Here is a 17001-nt window from a genome sequence, read left to right as displayed (position 1 = left end):
TTAGGAATCTAAGTACAATGGAATGCAATGTATGCGTGGCTCCTCAAAGAGACGTTGCGTTCGCTACCTGACAAGAGTGATCTTGACGACAAAGGCGTTGGTGTACTCCTCGCCCGCGACCACCTTCTTGAAGATGACGGGCAGCACGCCGTTGAGTGCGGAAATGGTGATGGCGGGCAGGAACTGCACCAGCAGCTTCAGCAGCACTTCGGTCGTCCCGCTCACGCCGGCGTTTCTCCTCACATACTGAAAGGACATGCGCGTGCTTTTATGTTAAATGGTCGGAGGTTTTTTTTCCAGCTATGGTGCCAGTACTGGGCCTCGCCATGGCAGCATCTCACCATTTCAGTACGCCATGCTGGCCAACTTAGTCAGACAGACTGACAGATAGACAGCCACACACGTGTACGCACGAACACATGTGCATGCGAACAAACACACACACACACACACTCACACACACACACACACACGCACACACACACATACATACACACACACACACACACACACACACACACACACACACTCTCTCTCACACACACATTCTCACACACACACTCTCTCTCTCTCTCACACACACACACACACACACAGTAACACACACACACTAAAACACTGCATCCTGAACTCAGGTCAACATGAGTTACTTCCCTTCGGGTCTCATTTATCCCTGACAGGATGCCTTTGTTTTCCTTCTCTGAAGAGAAAATCGATGTTTGGCTCACGTAAGTGTAGCCTATGCGATGCTAACTTTTGTCTGTCTGTGCGTGCGTGCGTGCGTGCGTGCGTGCGTGCGTGCGTGCGTATGTATGTATGTCTGTGGTAGAAACTTTAACATTTGAAGACGTCACATTATGGCGTAAGAGGGTTAGACGTCACGCGAAGGAATTACTGAAAGTCTCGGTCATTGTTATTTTGAGCGGGCCGAGACTAGTTTTTTCTTCGAAATCGGCCATTCAGATCTAGATCTAGTGTCTCGCTTTCTTGCACAGTGTCACCTATGCTTACTGTGTGTGTGTGTATGTGTGACGGAGTGATTGAGTTTGTTTGTCGATTTATTACGCGAGCCTTGAAGGCTTCGCCTCTTGTTTTTGTTGTTGTTGTTGTTGATATATTTAGAGCGTTTCGTAATGTGTTATTGATATAAGCAGATTCGCTATCGTCGATAATGATTTTTCATGGTGTTGTGTAATTTTTAAATTTAGAAAGGAATTGTTATGTAAGACACTTTTAAGCGAGCTATCTTTCGCGGATGTATTTACTGTGCAAACAACTCTAAATATGGCAAAAGTGTCATGTGATAATCAACTTTGTCACGTGATCATAACAAAATGGCTACGGAGCGGACGACTTTTTCCGTAACCAGTTGGGAGTGATGCAACAATATCACGGTCTCCTTCCCACAGCAGTCTCAAAATTTCGACTTGTTTTGACCTTAGAACAATGTCTTTATCATAACTGTGAAGAACAGAACGGAGATCACTGTCGAAGTCGGCCATTCTACAATCACGTTCGTCTTTCGTCTGTTATCAGAAACATTAGCGAAAAACATATGGGAGATAACTCTGTATTCTTGTTTTGATAGATTTCTCTTTAATGCGCGTAGTAATTATTCATCCTGTCAGAGAGACCTGAGCGATAGCGTGGACCGATGATTATCAGAATGTAAAACACTGTTCATAACCCGCTGAAATCATAATTATATGAGGCATTCGAACAAACAAGATTCTCGAGCGTCGAAGGCGTGTAACGGCTATAATGTCTCATCCTGACTGTATTTGCATCAACAGAAAAGAAAAGAAACACAGGTAAAAGACCATCCCATCTACACTGACCCCGGTAGAATAATCAGTGACATAGTAGATTAAGTAGCCGGACGCCACAAGGACGAGAACGATGAAGATGTTGATGATGATGCGAATGGTGTAAAGCTTGCATCGCAAGTAGCCGTCCCGCAGGCGTTGCTCGCGTTCCTTCACAAAGATCTGCTCGTTCACGTAGCTCTGCAAACAACGAGTTGGCAACACGTACCGTCGTTTGAAAATGAAAGGCCGTCAAAAATGTGTGATTCCTGATTTCCAAATGTTCAACATTTTCTTTAGCTGCATTATTTTAGTTGTTCATGAGTGGGTGGGTGGAGGGGATGGGCTAGTTCTAACTATGCATTAGGTTATAAAATTGTATTCTGTGTAGACCCTTCCACCAGCATCTTAGACCACTCTTTGTACATTTTCTTTTAATAGATGATTGTCATTTGTTTTACCTCATGTCTACCCTGCGTGTGCTGGTGTGATCGTGACTGCTGTAGTGTGGGCGTGTGTGTGTTGGTGTGTATGTCAGTGTATGTGTGGGCGTGTGTGTGTGTGTGTCAGTGTTTGTGTGGGTGTGTGTGTGTGCGTGATTTTACCAACACTACGCGAAATTCCTTGTGCTTTAAATGTTTTTTAATGTCACTTGGCTCAATAAATACTGTATTCTGTATTCTGTATTCTGTAAAAGTCTGCACTTCGTAAATAAGGCCTTGATCTTGAAACATTGTTTTCTTCTTCTGGGGACGTACGACTTCTGGGAAAAAAACTTCACTAAACAAATTTTAAAAAATGGACGAAAGAGAGCGAAAATTGTCATACAAATATCAATAAATCCAAAAACAAAGAGACTGCCAACTTTCTTAAATTCAGAATCAAAAACCAAGAAAAGACAAAAAACTTACCTTTCTTGTTTTTTTTATTCCAAATATCAATAAAGTGAATCAAGAGAGAAAATGATTTGAAATGGGTGTGTCTAAAACCCGGGGACAAGGAGTACGTACGTGTTGAAAGCTTGCCTCACGAAAATCAAATTATTCACTCTTTCACAAACCACACAAACCCGCAGAGATCTTTCTGGAGCTCGTCTATTGTCAAAGCTGCTATCGGACGGTCGACTGGCCTGGGGTCAGACCAATGAACCAAAAAAAACAAAACAATCAATTACCCTTCTTGTTTTTTGTTGCCACACTATAAACACAAGTGAACACATTTTGAAGACATTTCTGACACAAGTATTGAGCACTTTGAGACATAGTACATAGTTATACTAGCAAAAGATGCACACGTTATAAACAGATAGTGCTCAGCCACACGTACTTTGGTCAACATAACTATGCACAATAATGATACTAATAATAAGGGTATTCTATGGCGCAAATCCTAGCATTGTTCTAAGCGCCTTACAATGTCACAAAGTGTTCAAAAATTGTTACAGAAATGTCTTCAAATTGTGTTCACTTCTGTTGAGTGTGCAGTGTGACTCACCAGCAGTTCGAAACGGACGGACTTGTGTTTGATGCTGGCTGAAGCGTCGTCAGTGAGGGCGTAGTCCCACGTACCGAAAACCTTGTTGCAGAACCCTGTCGATCCGTTCCCAGCGTTCAGGATCGTCTCGCGGAAATCGGACACCAGGCTGAAAGAAATATCAGTGTGAGACATTTAATGCATGGCCACTTTAAAAACAGAGAAACTGCCATCATTTCAAAATTCTGAAAAAAAAACCACACGAAGAATTGAAATATACTTGCAATTCGGAATAAAAATAAAACAAGAATGGTAGAACGTTTACATTTTGACTAATTTGGTGAATGGTTTTTTTTTTCTTCAAAAAATTAAACGTTATGTTAAACTAACTCTTCTTGTTGTTTTTAATCTGCTTTGGTCTATTTCAATTCCTTGTGGTTTAGCGCAATTGGCCAGAATAAAATCGTGTGATCAAATATATCGTAACATATTGTTCATGTTGAAAGGGCTTAAAAGAGGAACTGGTAAATCTGTGTGGTATTTTACCAAAAGAAAGGAGGTCTCTTACCATTCTGCATTGCCAGTCTGTTTCAATTCCTTTCTGGTTTTGCGCAATGGGCTAAAATAAAATCTTGTGATCAAATATATCGTTACATCTTGGTTGTTATGTTGAAAGGGCTTAGAGCCTGGAAATGGTTAATCTGTGTGGTGTTTCGCCCAAAGCAAGAAGGTCACTGACAATGTCTCCATGAGTATGAGGCTGACGACAAGGCAGAAGATGCAGACGAGGATGTAGGCCAAGGAGAGCTTGTAGCTGGTGTTGTCCAGCCCGTTGCCGCTGTAGTAGCCGTAGAACATCATCGTTTTCTCCATCCAGCCCTGCAACGTAGGACCAGAGGATCGTTGTGTTAAACCTATGCTGGATGCTGGAAATGTCCTCAGCGGGGGGGGGGGGGGGGGGTTGTCCTAGAGGGGTAATATCTAGGGGGGAAATTGACCCGGGGGAGTTATCCTATGTGGGGGGGGGGGGGTTGTCCAAGGGGGGAGGTGTCCAGGGGGGGATTGTCTGGGGGGAAAAGTCCAGGGGGGTATGTCCGGCGGGAATTGTCCTGATACGATCCCCAATACCTGTCCCAATATAGGCCAACTGGTCTAAGAGGAAGTAAAACCCTACTGGTCAGTCGGTCATGCTGGAAATGACTGTACACACAGCCCGTTCGCCTGGCAATGTCATCCTTTGGCGCATGGTGCTATACACAACGAGCAGTATTCGCGTAAACGAGGAATGTGGAGTCATTTTACCTTGTGTGTGTGTGTGAAAATACCAGAAAGCATTAAAGAACCCCAACAGAGTCATAATGGATGCCTCCTAAAATAACCTCATAAACCCATTAAGAGATATCCAGAAGCACCTATGGATTTTCTTAGGCTGGTTGAGATCTCTCCGGTTCAAATGGGGCCGGGATATAGCTCAGTTGGTAGCGCGCTGGATTTGTATTCAGTTGGCCGCTGTCAGCGCGAGTTCGATCCCAGGTTCGGCGGAAATTTATTTCACAGAGTCAACTTTGTGTGCAGACTCTCTTCGGTGTCCGAACCACCCCCCGTGTATACTACATTGGGTGTGCACGTTAAAGATCCCACGATTGACAAAAGGGTCTTTCCTGGCAAAATTGCTTAGGCACAGTTAATAATTGTCTACCATACCCGTGTGACTTGGAATAAGGCCGTGAAAGGTAAATATGCGCCGACATGGCTGCAATCTACTGGCCGTATAAAATTTCATCTCACACGGCATCACTGCAGAGCGCCTAGAACTGTACCCACGGAATATGCGCGATATAAGCCTCATTGATTGATTGATTGATTGAAATGAGCTACACTGTCTTGGCAAAGTTCAGCTATTTTGCAGGACATTATTTTAGCAATTGCATGGCAATATTTTTCAATAAGGACAGTCACACAAACACAGACACACAGGGACTCTCTCTCTCTCTCTCTCTCTCTTTCTCTCTCTCTCTCTCTCTCTCTATCCCCCCCCCTCTCTCTCTCTATCTCGACACGCAGCTCGCTAGAGTTTGCCTACGATGTCACGTGAGTTTACTTTGCCTCAGGATGTCCAAGGAAAAAGAAACCCTAGCCAATGAAAACCCGAGTTCTTCCCGAAGATCGTCTAACTATTAACCCTTCAACCTTAACCCAAACACTCACCGATCCTTGAAAGAAGTCGATAATGAGCTCAAAAGCGTTGGACGAGACGTTGACATCGTACAGGGGGGTGCAGGTGGCGGCAGTGCTGCCGGAAGTATAGGCTGACTCATCGTGGATAACCACGGGCACCCATATGAACATACTCAGCAGGAACATGCAGAAGTTGACCAGCAACAGGTAGCGTAGAAACACGAAGTAGGACACCACGCCTGTCCCATGGTGACCTGTGTGTTGGAACAAAGCCTTTGTCAATACAAACGACAATAAGAACAAGGAGAGTAAGATCAACAACCAACCGAATAAACAAACAAACAAACATTAACAAACAAACATACAAACAAACACACGATGCTGATGGCGTTGTCTTCGTTTTGGCACAGTGGACACAATCAAATACGCAAGAAACCAAGACGATTACAAAGAAAACCTTTGAAGAATCTGCCTATGCATTCATTGTTTGCAGTCTAAATCCTCGCTATGAAAATGTTTCAGCGCCACAAACCACCTTTTACAAGGCAGAAAATGTCTGGTTTGAAGAGAGTCGTCAGCCGACGCGTCAGAAAATGAGATATATTCAATGTGTATAATTCAACTAAAGAGACAATCCGTGTCAACGTGTAACCGAGTGCCGTAACACTACGATCACCTCGGGAGGCGAAGTGCAATCAAACAGGATTGGAAATGTTAGGGCCAATTTCTTAGCCCTATAAAAACTGTTAGGCAAACCCGAAGGTTTCCATGAACATACAGAAAATCAGAAACCACCAGACCCCATCACAAACAGAATTCCACAATCCACCGGTGTTGACTTAAAGGCCAACAACTCGGGTGCAGAGTCTGCTGTGAAAGGAGCGATAGCCTCCCCTGTCACAAACGTAACATGAGTATGCGACAGTGACAGCGAGAGGGAAGTATAAACTCTAGCAGGGGACAGGAAGTGATGGGAACTGCGGACGACAAAAAACACGAAATACACGACCATTGCTACAGAAAGACTGTCGACTGGGGCGGGGATATAGCTCAGTTGGTAGCGCGCTGGATTTGTATTCAGTTGGGCGCTGTCAGCGCGAGTTCGATCCCAGGTTCGGCGGAAATTTATTTCACAGAGTCAACTTTGTTTGCAGACTCTCTTCGGTGTCCGAACCACCCCCCGTGTATACTACATTGGGTGTGCACGTTAAAGATCCCACGATTGACAAAAGGGTCTTTTCTGGCAAAATTGCCAAGGCACAGTTAATAATTGTCTACCATACCCGTGTGACTTGGAATAAGGCCGTGAAAGGTAAATATGCGCCGACATGGCTGCAATCTACTGGCCGTATAAAATTTCATCTCACACGGCATCACTGCAGAGCGCCTAGAACTGTACCCACGGAATATGCGCGATATAAGCCTCATTGATTTATTGATTGATTGACTATAACCACGAAGATATCAGTGCACAAAAATAGAGCACGCGCTACCCATAGACGCATTCCGAAAAAACCCTCTGTCGGGTTTGTATTGGTGGTGAAAGAGTGAATGCCCTTGCTTTTACTGGGACAAACATTGGAGGGGCCAATCACTATCAAGGGGTGTGTCTGAAACACGTGGACAAGGAGCACGTGTGAATTTAAATTTGTCCGAGACAACAACAAGGGCATGCACTCTTCCACAACCCATGCAAACCCGACAGAGTTGACAGAGTTATTTCCGAACTTCGTCTATAACGTAAAAAGCTTTGACGAGCTTAGTCGAAATTCTACGCCCAGCGAATGTTATTGGGGTACGTCATGAATACGTTCTCCTTCGCGGTCTATGGCGCCATTTTAGTCTATCCATGCTTTTTGGTGTTGAGTTTTGTCTGTTTGATGTATTTTGGTTGTTGTTTCTTGTTACACATTAGGCCAAAAAAAATAATAGGTGTGGTTACGGTAACATAGCCCAAAAAAATAGGGTAGGTAGGTAGGCAATCACTTTTTTTTTTAAACTTTTTTTCTAATGTGTACAAATTAAACCTACTTGACAGGGAAATAAGTGTGCGACTCGGGCACTTTCGCTTTCATTGCGTTTTCTGCACTCGTTTACTTGTTTTTTTTAGGTATTTTTTTGACAAATGTAATAAAAAGTTATAGGGTCGGCCCCCAAAAATAGGGTAGGTCGGGTTACCGTAACCACACTTTTTTTTTTTTTTAGGCCTTACCTTCGATAGTTCGCATGGAGGACCCCCAGAGTTCCATAGTGTACTTGAAGTTATGCCAGGCATTCTTCAAACTTTGCATACGCTGCAACGAAAGAAAAACATCACAACAACTTGATTAAAACGTCAAGCACGACTGTTGTTGATGTTACTGGTGGTGATTCGAATGCTCGTGATGCCGATGTTAGTATCCATTATGATGATGATTATTACTGTGTAAATGGGTAAGTCTTAATTGCTAACGTTGTTGTTGTTGTTGTTGATTACAAAGATTATGTTGATTTGACAGAGACCAAAACCCAAAGCACACGCACACACACACACACGCACGCACGCAAACACACACGCACGCACAGACAGACAGACACACACACACACAGCACAGACACACACACACACACACACTCACGTACGCAAGCACGCACGCACGCACGCACACACACACACACACACACACACACACACGCACGCACACACACACACACACACACACACACACACACACACACACACACACACACACACACGCAGCCTAACTGCGTCACGACCTCAGTGAACACACTGCAAAAAAAGCACCATTATGTTTCTTTTTGAATGTGAACATAGAACCTGTGTGTTACCTTCTTATTTTCAAATTTCATCTGTTTGACCCCGTAGGACTCTGTCACCGGACCCTCCATCAGCTTTTTCCTGAAACAAATGGGTTTTAGGGGGGTGAAATGAGGAATGCAACATCATGACTGCTATGTTCTTGCAGAACTGAAATCTTCAGCTGCCTTTGATAGCGATGGCATCAGAAGAGGAAGCACGTACGAAAGCGATAAACGAATTCTTCGTTGTGCCTATAAGTATGATTACATGTTCAATAAACAAACCTTTCTTGTTTTCATACAATAAGTCGCACCAATCAAGTTAAATCAACATCTGTATTTACTGGTAATCAATATTCCGGAAATAAGGGTATCAAAGTTAAACTATCAAGAGATCCTCTACAACCCAAAGATAGCATTACATTTGTTTCTGTATTATCTAGTCTGAGTGCATTGGCCATTTGTAAACGCAGCTGTCAGAAAAATGCAGCTCTCAGAAAAATATACAAACATTCCTGAATTGACTGTGCCAATTTGTTTCTTTGGTTGTGCGATACTGAATTTATTTTCAGCGAGAAATTAGATTCCATAAAGTTCTCAGACGAATGTAAAGCTCTTGCTATAGTGTACACTATCTCTGTCAATACAAGAAATAGTTCGACCCCTCCCGGAATTCCTGATTTGGCCTATTATGGTCCGCTGGACCCGAAAAGCAACAGCTAACTAACTAACCTCCCGGAATCATACACAAACATAACCTTTACAACATGTATGTATTTTATATAATTTTGCTGTGTATCTGTTCATTGGTTGATTTCGTGATTTACTTTGAGTTCGTGATAGTCTTTCCTAAACTGAATAGAATACAGATTTACAGGAACCTTCTTGGTCTTTACCCTTTTCCTCATGTTCTGAAATAATTGTCCTCTGTGTGTGCATGCGAGTACATGTGCGTGCGTGCGTGCGTGCATGCGCGCGCGCGTGTGTGTGTGTGTGTGTGTGTGTGTGTGTGTGTGAGAGAGAGAGAGAGTGTGTGTGTGTGTGTGTGTGTGTGGGGGGGTGTGTGTGGGTGTGAGAGAGAGGGTGTTTTAATGTAAATGTGCATGATTGTGTGTGTGCAAGCTAATGTGCATGAGTTGTTGCATTGCATTGCTGGCGCTCTGTATGCCTTTTCGCCCATGTCTATTTTTACCTTTATTCAACGACTTATATATTACCCCCCGCGGGTTAGGGCGAAGAATTTACCCGATGCTCCCCAGCATGTCGTAAGAGGCGACTAACGGATTCTGTTTCTCCTTTTACCCTTGTTAAGTGTTTCTTGTATAGAATATAGTCAATGTTTGTAAAGATTTTAGTCAAGCAGTATGTAAGAAATGTTAAGTCCTTTGTACTGGAAACTTGCATTCTCCCAGTAAGGTAATATATTGTACTACGTTGCAAGCCCCTGGAGCAAATTTTTGATTAGTGCTTTTGAGAACAAGAAATAATTGACAAGTGGCTCTATCCCCTCTCCCCCCTTTCCCCGTCGCGATATAACCTTCGTGGTTGAAAACGACGTTAAACACCAAATAAAGAAAGAAAGAACGACTTATATTATTGACCTCCTTGTGCCGGTGTCTCCATGTAAACAGAAATACTATACAGGGCAAGTAAAACGTTGGCCACATGTAAATACCAGAAACCCGCTCTCAACGATCCACACAGCACTATAAATCACGCAGAGTGCTTAATTTCCATTGAGGGCCAATAAGCATGTCATCTCCAAGCATGGCCAGGAAATCTCGGTACCAGCCCGAAAGTAGTTCAAACCTACTGGTCCATATGTTATCAATTACAAAGACATCACTAGAGTGCACATGCACTGAAATGGTGTCAAACGGCGTATTAGTTTTATGCATATCTTTTTTCGAGAAAAGTGTTTACATTAGTTACGCTTTGTTTTTCAGAGTAAGATGTTCATCTTGTCAAAAAAATTAGAATTACAATGACAATTCTTTATTTTTTGAGGGTAACAAGAATAAGCATAGATGTATGCTTAATGTTTGTATCTGGCCTTCGTCATTATTATTCTATCAAGATTGACCCATGAGATGCCTGAACAAAAAGACAGAAAAACCTCGAAGTGTTGTACGATAACTTACGTCTATCAAGACGTGTTTTCTCTCTGAAACACAACCCAAGAGAATCAACAGTTAAAACAACGAGATAACAGTATTTATCAAAGAAAAAAGTCACGGTGTCTTTCTCTTCCTGGAAAAAGAAATTATTTGTATCGATCAACTTTAAGCTGCAATAAACGTGTGGTTTATTGCGTTTATCGTTACGTGCGAGAATAAGCACACTAGATACCCTTCTCGACCTCATCCTACTGCATCAATTTCAATGTAGGGGATCCTTTCTGCCAGTTCCTCATCAATCATAAATCGTAAATCAACTGCACGGCCTAGTGTGGTTTATGGCAGCACAAAGTGCAACTTTAAACAGAGCCATGAACAATGAGTTCTGTTGTGGGAGAATGGAGATCAATTAACATTTAGGAAACCTCGGGTGGATTCCAACAATTTTTGCCTAACAATCTTTCTCGTGTCGGCATGTAACGTTCAAGCGTAAATGTTTTTTTTATTCCTTGGTCAGACTGCTCAAGTGATCTCATGTATGGTCTTGACACCTGCTATTCGTACAAGCTGCAAACCATTGTGGAAAATAATGCTGTAATTTCTTCAAACAACCACAATACTGTCCCTTTGTCTCTGCCTGCCTGTCTGTCTTTTTTTCTTTTTTTTTCTTTTTGTGTGTGTGTCTGTGTGTCTGTCTGTTTGTCTGTGTGTGTGTGTGTGTGTGTGTGTGTCTGTGTGTCTGTCTGTTTGTCTGTCTGTCTGTCTCTCTTTCTCTCTCTCTCTCTCTCTCTCTCTCTCTCTCTCTCTCTCTCATTGTGTTCTGCAGCTATGAAAAAAGTGTTAAACCATTCACGTGCAGCAAATAACAGTGAAGTGGTATGCTGCTATAACGCAGTATTCCTAAACAGCCAAGAACATCTTACTGACTGTATACAATACTGCTATAACGCAATAATCGACGCCAAGTAAAGATTTGACGACTAGAGAATTGCACTTCGCACTGAGAACCAGCTGCGGGGTCGCATTGCCATGGGTTGAAATCAAATTCAAACCTCAGTTTCAATCGATCCGACCCATGGGTTCGTTTTCTTCAAGTTTGGCACAGGAGACACCTGTCTAATAGTTAGCAAGTGCCTCAAAAACTGACTGAATAAGAAGTTCCAAAACGACAAAAGGATCCATGACCTAAAAACACGGGGCCTCGATGGCTCGGGGGTTGAGTATGAACATGTTTAATCTTGGCAGATGTTGCGTGGTACAGTGATTTGTTCGAGAAGCGCCATGCAGGCTCCCTACCTCCGACTTCAGCCCTCTAGGTTTTCTGTAGAGGTTGCCCCACCCTTAGCTCCTGGCTCATATGACCTACCCTGGGAGCACAGGGGGGATTGTTTCTCCGAGGAACATTTCTAGCGGTACATGGGGTCTTACTTGAGCTGCATCTTTTTGGCCATGGGGCTAGTATGAACATTTCTAGTTATACATAGGGTCTTACTCGAGCTGCATCTTGGTGTCCATGGGGCTGGTATGAACATCTCTAGTGATACATGGGGTCTTACTGGAGCTGCATCTTGGTGTCCATGGGGCTGGTATGAACATTTCTAGTTATACATGGGGTCTTACTTGAGCTGCATCTTGGTGTCCATGGGGCTGGTATGAACATCTCTAGTTTTACATGGGGTCTTACTGGAGCTGCATCATGGTGGCCATGGGGCTGGTATGAACATTTCTAGTGATCCATGTGGTCTTACCTCAGCTGCATCTTGGTGGCCAAGGGGCTGGTATGAACATCTCTAGTTTTACACGGGGTTTTACTTGAGCTGCATCTTTGTGGCCATAGGGCTGGAATGAAAATTTCTAGTGATACATGGGGTCTTACTTGAGCTGCATCTTTGTGGCCATAGGGCTGGAATGAACATTTCTAGTGATACATGGGGTCTTACTTGAGCTGCATCTTTGTGGCCATAGGGCTGGAATGAAAATTTCTAGTGATACATGGGGTCTTACTTGAGCTGCATCTTGGTGGCCATAGGGCTGGAATGAACATTTCTAGTGATACATGGGGTCTTACTTGAGCTGCATCTTGGTGGCCATGGGGCTGGGGAGCTGGCGGATGGTGTGCAGCACTTTGTGACGCTCCACCTCCGTGGTGATGGAGTGGAACTGCTGGGCGGCCTTCTCTGTTGCCTCCGTGTCCGGCCCCACGCGGTGCCTCCGCGACATTGTCCATATTAAGGCCTAGAGAACGAGTGCAAAGATCATATTAATAATAATGAACAATTATTTATGGCCCTTTTTTAGAAGCGCTTTCAGCTAGCAACGTACACACATGGGGGAGTACACGTATAGAAACATACATTGTCGAGATTAAAGCCTAGACAACTGATGCAAAGATATATAATTAATGGCCCTTTCTCTGAACAGGTCATTGTGACGCACAAACATGGGAAGAACACGTACAGAAACAGACATTGTCGACATTAAGGCCTGGACAACGGATGGAAAGATATTAATAATAATGATCATTTATTAATTAATGGCCCTTTTTCAGAAAAGCTAGCAACGTACACACATGGGTGAGTGCACGTCTAGAAACAGACATTGTTGATAGTAATTATAGGCCTAGACAACGGATGCAAAGATAACATTACTAATAATAGACATCTATTTAACGGCCCTTTCTAAGAAGAGGGCATATTGACGTCTAAAAAGGGGTAAGTACACGTCCAGGAACAGACATTGTCCGAAATTAAGGTCTAGACAACGGATGCAAAGACAATATTAAAAGTAATGAATATTTATTAATGGCCTGTTCTCAGAAAAGGGCATTGTGACGCACAAACATGGGTGAGTACACGTCTACAAACAGAGATAGAAAAATGCATGTACAAATTCGAACACAAATTATTTTATTCAGAGACACAACTTGAACCCGAAACGTTATGCAGTACACATTGTTAACACTATTCCATGTGAAAACAAATGTGTCCTACGTTTGCTACTAACAATTGTATAGTATCTGAACACGACTGGTTACAAACAAAAGTGTGTTCAAAAGTGAAATACTTGAGTTTAAAGGCATATGTACTCGATGACTATACACGCTAATTGCTTTACCAACAGCTGGAGACATGCTAAATTAAGTTCCCTGCAAAATATTGTGGTCTAGGACCCCTTCAATGTTGAGATATGTTAATTTTCATTTTGATCTGGATCGTCCTATTTATAGATTTGGCAACACATGTAACGTTGATGCAAGGGAGCTAACACCGCGGCTTTGTTGACATCCTCACTTTTTCAGAGGCTAGAACAAGCTGTAATGCATGTATTATGGTCCGCGCATGGAGACATATCGTCATTATATGGTCTTATGGTGGGTTTGACATCGATTATGGGCAAACTACACTTTGTAAACACGGGAGCGCGTTCATATGCCTTTAAGCCTGTCTTTAACTGGGCGAAGTCGACTACCCAAGGCATACTTCGCGAAGCTCGCCGCACGAAGCTTGAGCACTGAGTTTAGGGTAAAAAGACTTTCAACTCAACTCAACTCAACTCAAATTTTATTGGCTTCAATTTTCACATAGAAGAATTTGTCTTGCGCTTGGGATTAAGATATAGGCAGAAAGTAAGAGTATAACATATAAAAACAGCATTCATATCACATTTCATGTATCATACACAGTAATCACTGGTATAGGCCTAGGCCTACAGATATCACATTGTCCTGTATCACACATGCAAATAAATAGTATCACATTTTCCACGTATCACACACAATATATACATTACATAACATACAGCAAGTTTCCATCTCCCGCGCCCCCCCCCCCTCCCACACATACATATCCTCGCACGTGCGTCGACTCCATACAGATGACATCATCAGTCCATTGACTAAAATGCACAGTGACTAGTAGAGGTTACATAATACACAATACGTGCTCAACTAGACCTGCTAACTAGAATAATAACAGAGACAGAAGCAGGAACTGGGCACAACATTTACACGTGTCGACTTCGGGCTCAATTATGGTCCACCTTTACAGTCGCCAACCAGCAACTGACACTCGACTCACCGACATCATTGTAAGGGAAGACTTCTTGCTGTCGTCACTGGCGATGCTGTTGCGGCCTACCTTGGTGCCCAGGGCAGACTAATGAATCTGGCGACTGGGGAGCTGGCCGGCCAGACCTCGGTCGTCAAAATGACCTTTGGTCCCGTGACCTGTAAAAGCGATCGAAGGTCGTAATTATCTGTGATCATTGTTTTGTTTGGAGTTTGCATCATGACGTTGTTGATTGTAATGCTTTGTGATTACTGTGTCTCCATTCCTGTACAGTATTGGATTAATGTTGTTGTGTGGTTTCTTAGCCTCCTGGGTCCAACAGCTAATTAAAAACTTGTACGTGGGGGCACAATTCCAGGGTTAGGGGGTGGGGGTGAGAAAACGAAGTGTTACACCAGTATTGTATAAAAGACATGAAGAACATATCAGATATGTACCAGTAGGTAATAGCTTACACTTAAACCTGAAGAAATGCAAAAATGGCTTTTTTTTAATTTCTTGTTAAAGGCACAGTGCAGCTCACAGCCTTCGTTTTGCGTTTTTGTTGCAGCTGAGTGCATTTACAGTTCAAAAATCCCCCTATGGTAGTAAAACAAACCCAAAACTACCCAACAACGATATCTGTGAAGCTCGACAGTTTCTTGTTCACGCGAGTGCATAAATTAACCTAGTTATTACGTGGTGTTTGGTCGGAGTTCGATTCAACTGAGTGATTCCGGGCTCCATTTTGTTTTACACAAACTCATGATGATGTCTGACATAGTTTGCTAGTGACGTGTCTTTTTGTGCATGATGTGGTGATCTACCTGATCTAAATTTAGATCCAAAAATAGGCCAAGACCAGCCGGGTCCGAGTACGAAATTAATTCGTAAAAAAATCGCAGTTCTTGACTCTTTGGGTGCAAGTCAATGAAACTTGGTAGTTCTTCTAACGGATAGCTGCCTGAGGTATGACTAAAAGCCCCAGGGGCTCCGTGCACCTGGATTTGACAAGTTCAGTACCTTTAAAGAAAATGCTATATAAACCGGCACGAATTATCATCTTTTCCCGCTATTTCCACATAAATACCTCGAGGATACCGATGAACGTATAAACACTGTAACATGCATATAATGTTCTGCGGGAACTTAGAATCCGGTTTCATTCTAGAATGGACCGGGTCCAGGTTGGAATTCTAACCCTGCGCAAGTACAGGGGTGCCATTCTAGAATGAAATCCTTGTTGCTGGTCCATTCTAGAATCGGCCGTGCGCAAGGTTGGAATTTGGGTCCAAGTTGGAATAGTCATTTCAGTTAGACTATCACACAGCCAAAGCCACAAATGTGGATTTTCTGTTTGTTTTTGTTTTTTGTGTGTTTGGTTGGGGTTTTTTTCTCGGGTTTTTTACACTTTACTCAAAGACATCGTGAATTGGGATTGTGATGTTCTGAAAGTGATTACGATTTTGAGAGACACTCAGCACTGATCGCTACGAACGGAAATTTCCGGACTGACAGTGTTTTGCCGATCTCGCTTGTTTAATCTTATTCATATACATGAAGTTGGTCTTCTGAATTGTGAAGATATAATGTCAACTTTTTTTTAAACCTGTGACAACAGCTCTATAACTCACTCTGTCCTTCTGTTTGTCTGTCTGTCGGTTAGTCGGTCTGACCGTCTGTCTGTCTGTCTGTCAAAAAAATTCTCAAAAAACCGCACATTTCCGAGAGGGAGACAGCGCTGACATTGCAAGCGGCCGCAACCGGCTCTTATCACAAAAACAACTGCCCTGCAAACAATACCGCCCTGGTAGTCCCCCTTGCTATGGTCTGCCTTTGTTTATTGCGTACTCAGGAGTGTCACCTTTCTTGACATGACATAACATCGCAAGATCGCCAAAGGATTTTTTTCAGGGGTAGACTAATCAGCCCCATTTTATCAAAGGGAAGGTGCAGGTGGAGATAATTCAAGGGAAGACAACTCTGTCTTACCTACAAACATTACGGCCCCCTTTATTCAAGGGTTTCATTCTAGAATGGCACCCCTGTACTTGCGCAGGGTTAGAATTCCAACCTGGACCCGGTCCATTCTAGAATGAAACCGGATTCTAAGTTCGCGCAGAACACATACACTTTAACTTCCAATCCAATTTTACGCATGCGCAAAGTCTTTGGTTATAAGAATAGTTTGATTGTTTGCTTAATTGTGTTTTTGTGTTTGGTTGTTTGGTTGGTGTTTGTGTGAGTGTGTGTGTATGTGTGTTTGTGTGTGTGTGTATGTGTGTGTGTGTGTGTTTGTGTGTGTGTGTGTGTGTGCGTGACTGCGTGCATGTGGGTGTGTGTGTGCGCGTGCGTGTGTGCGTGTGCGTGTGTGTGTGTGTGTGTGTGTGTGTGTGTGTGTGATAAGAACAAGTGCATCTTTGTACCCGAAGTAAAAAGAAACCTTCCATTTTGTTGATAATTATGAGATATGAGGAAAATCGTCTGAAAGCGTTGTCCCGTCTCTTGTTCAAAGTAACACATTTACGCAGATTGTCGCATTCGAAACGACTTCACCACGCAGTGTATAGCATGCATGGATTT

At 43.0% G+C, this 17001-nt stretch overlaps 1 protein-coding gene across 3 annotated transcripts in view; it reads right to left on the bottom strand.

Annotated features, from left to right (window-relative positions):
• LOC138961555 (transmembrane channel-like protein 7) overlaps positions 1 to 17001 on the bottom strand; it is a 96390-nt gene that overhangs the window by 16687 nt on the left and 62702 nt on the right. For 2 of the 3 annotated variants that reach the window (XM_070333212.1, XM_070333211.1), the window contains exons 2-10: positions 14449 to 14597; positions 12441 to 12607; positions 8286 to 8355; positions 7669 to 7750; positions 5487 to 5710; positions 4018 to 4157; positions 3300 to 3447; positions 1839 to 2006; positions 68 to 246 (exon numbers count right to left, since the gene is read on the bottom strand). In XM_070333212.1, the coding sequence (XP_070189313.1) occupies positions 68 to 246; positions 1839 to 2006; positions 3300 to 3447; positions 4018 to 4157; positions 5487 to 5710; positions 7669 to 7750; positions 8286 to 8355; positions 12441 to 12607; positions 14449 to 14457 (1187 nt within the window). In that variant the 5' untranslated portion in view covers positions 14458 to 14597. Of the gene's footprint in view, positions 1 to 67; positions 247 to 1838; positions 2007 to 3299; positions 3448 to 4017; positions 4158 to 5486; positions 5711 to 7668; positions 7751 to 8285; positions 8356 to 11992; positions 12005 to 12440; positions 12608 to 14448; positions 14598 to 17001 lie in introns of those variants that run through there. The other variant, XM_070333213.1, reaches the window with a different exon arrangement.

The sequence above is a fragment of the Littorina saxatilis genome, linkage group LG3, assembly GCF_037325665.1.
Source record: "Littorina saxatilis isolate snail1 linkage group LG3, US_GU_Lsax_2.0, whole genome shotgun sequence".
In the NCBI taxonomy this organism is placed as follows: domain Eukaryota; kingdom Metazoa; phylum Mollusca; class Gastropoda; order Littorinimorpha; family Littorinidae; genus Littorina; species Littorina saxatilis.
Note: the sequence above shows the minus strand (reverse complement) of the source record. Positions and strands in the feature narration are given on the sequence as shown.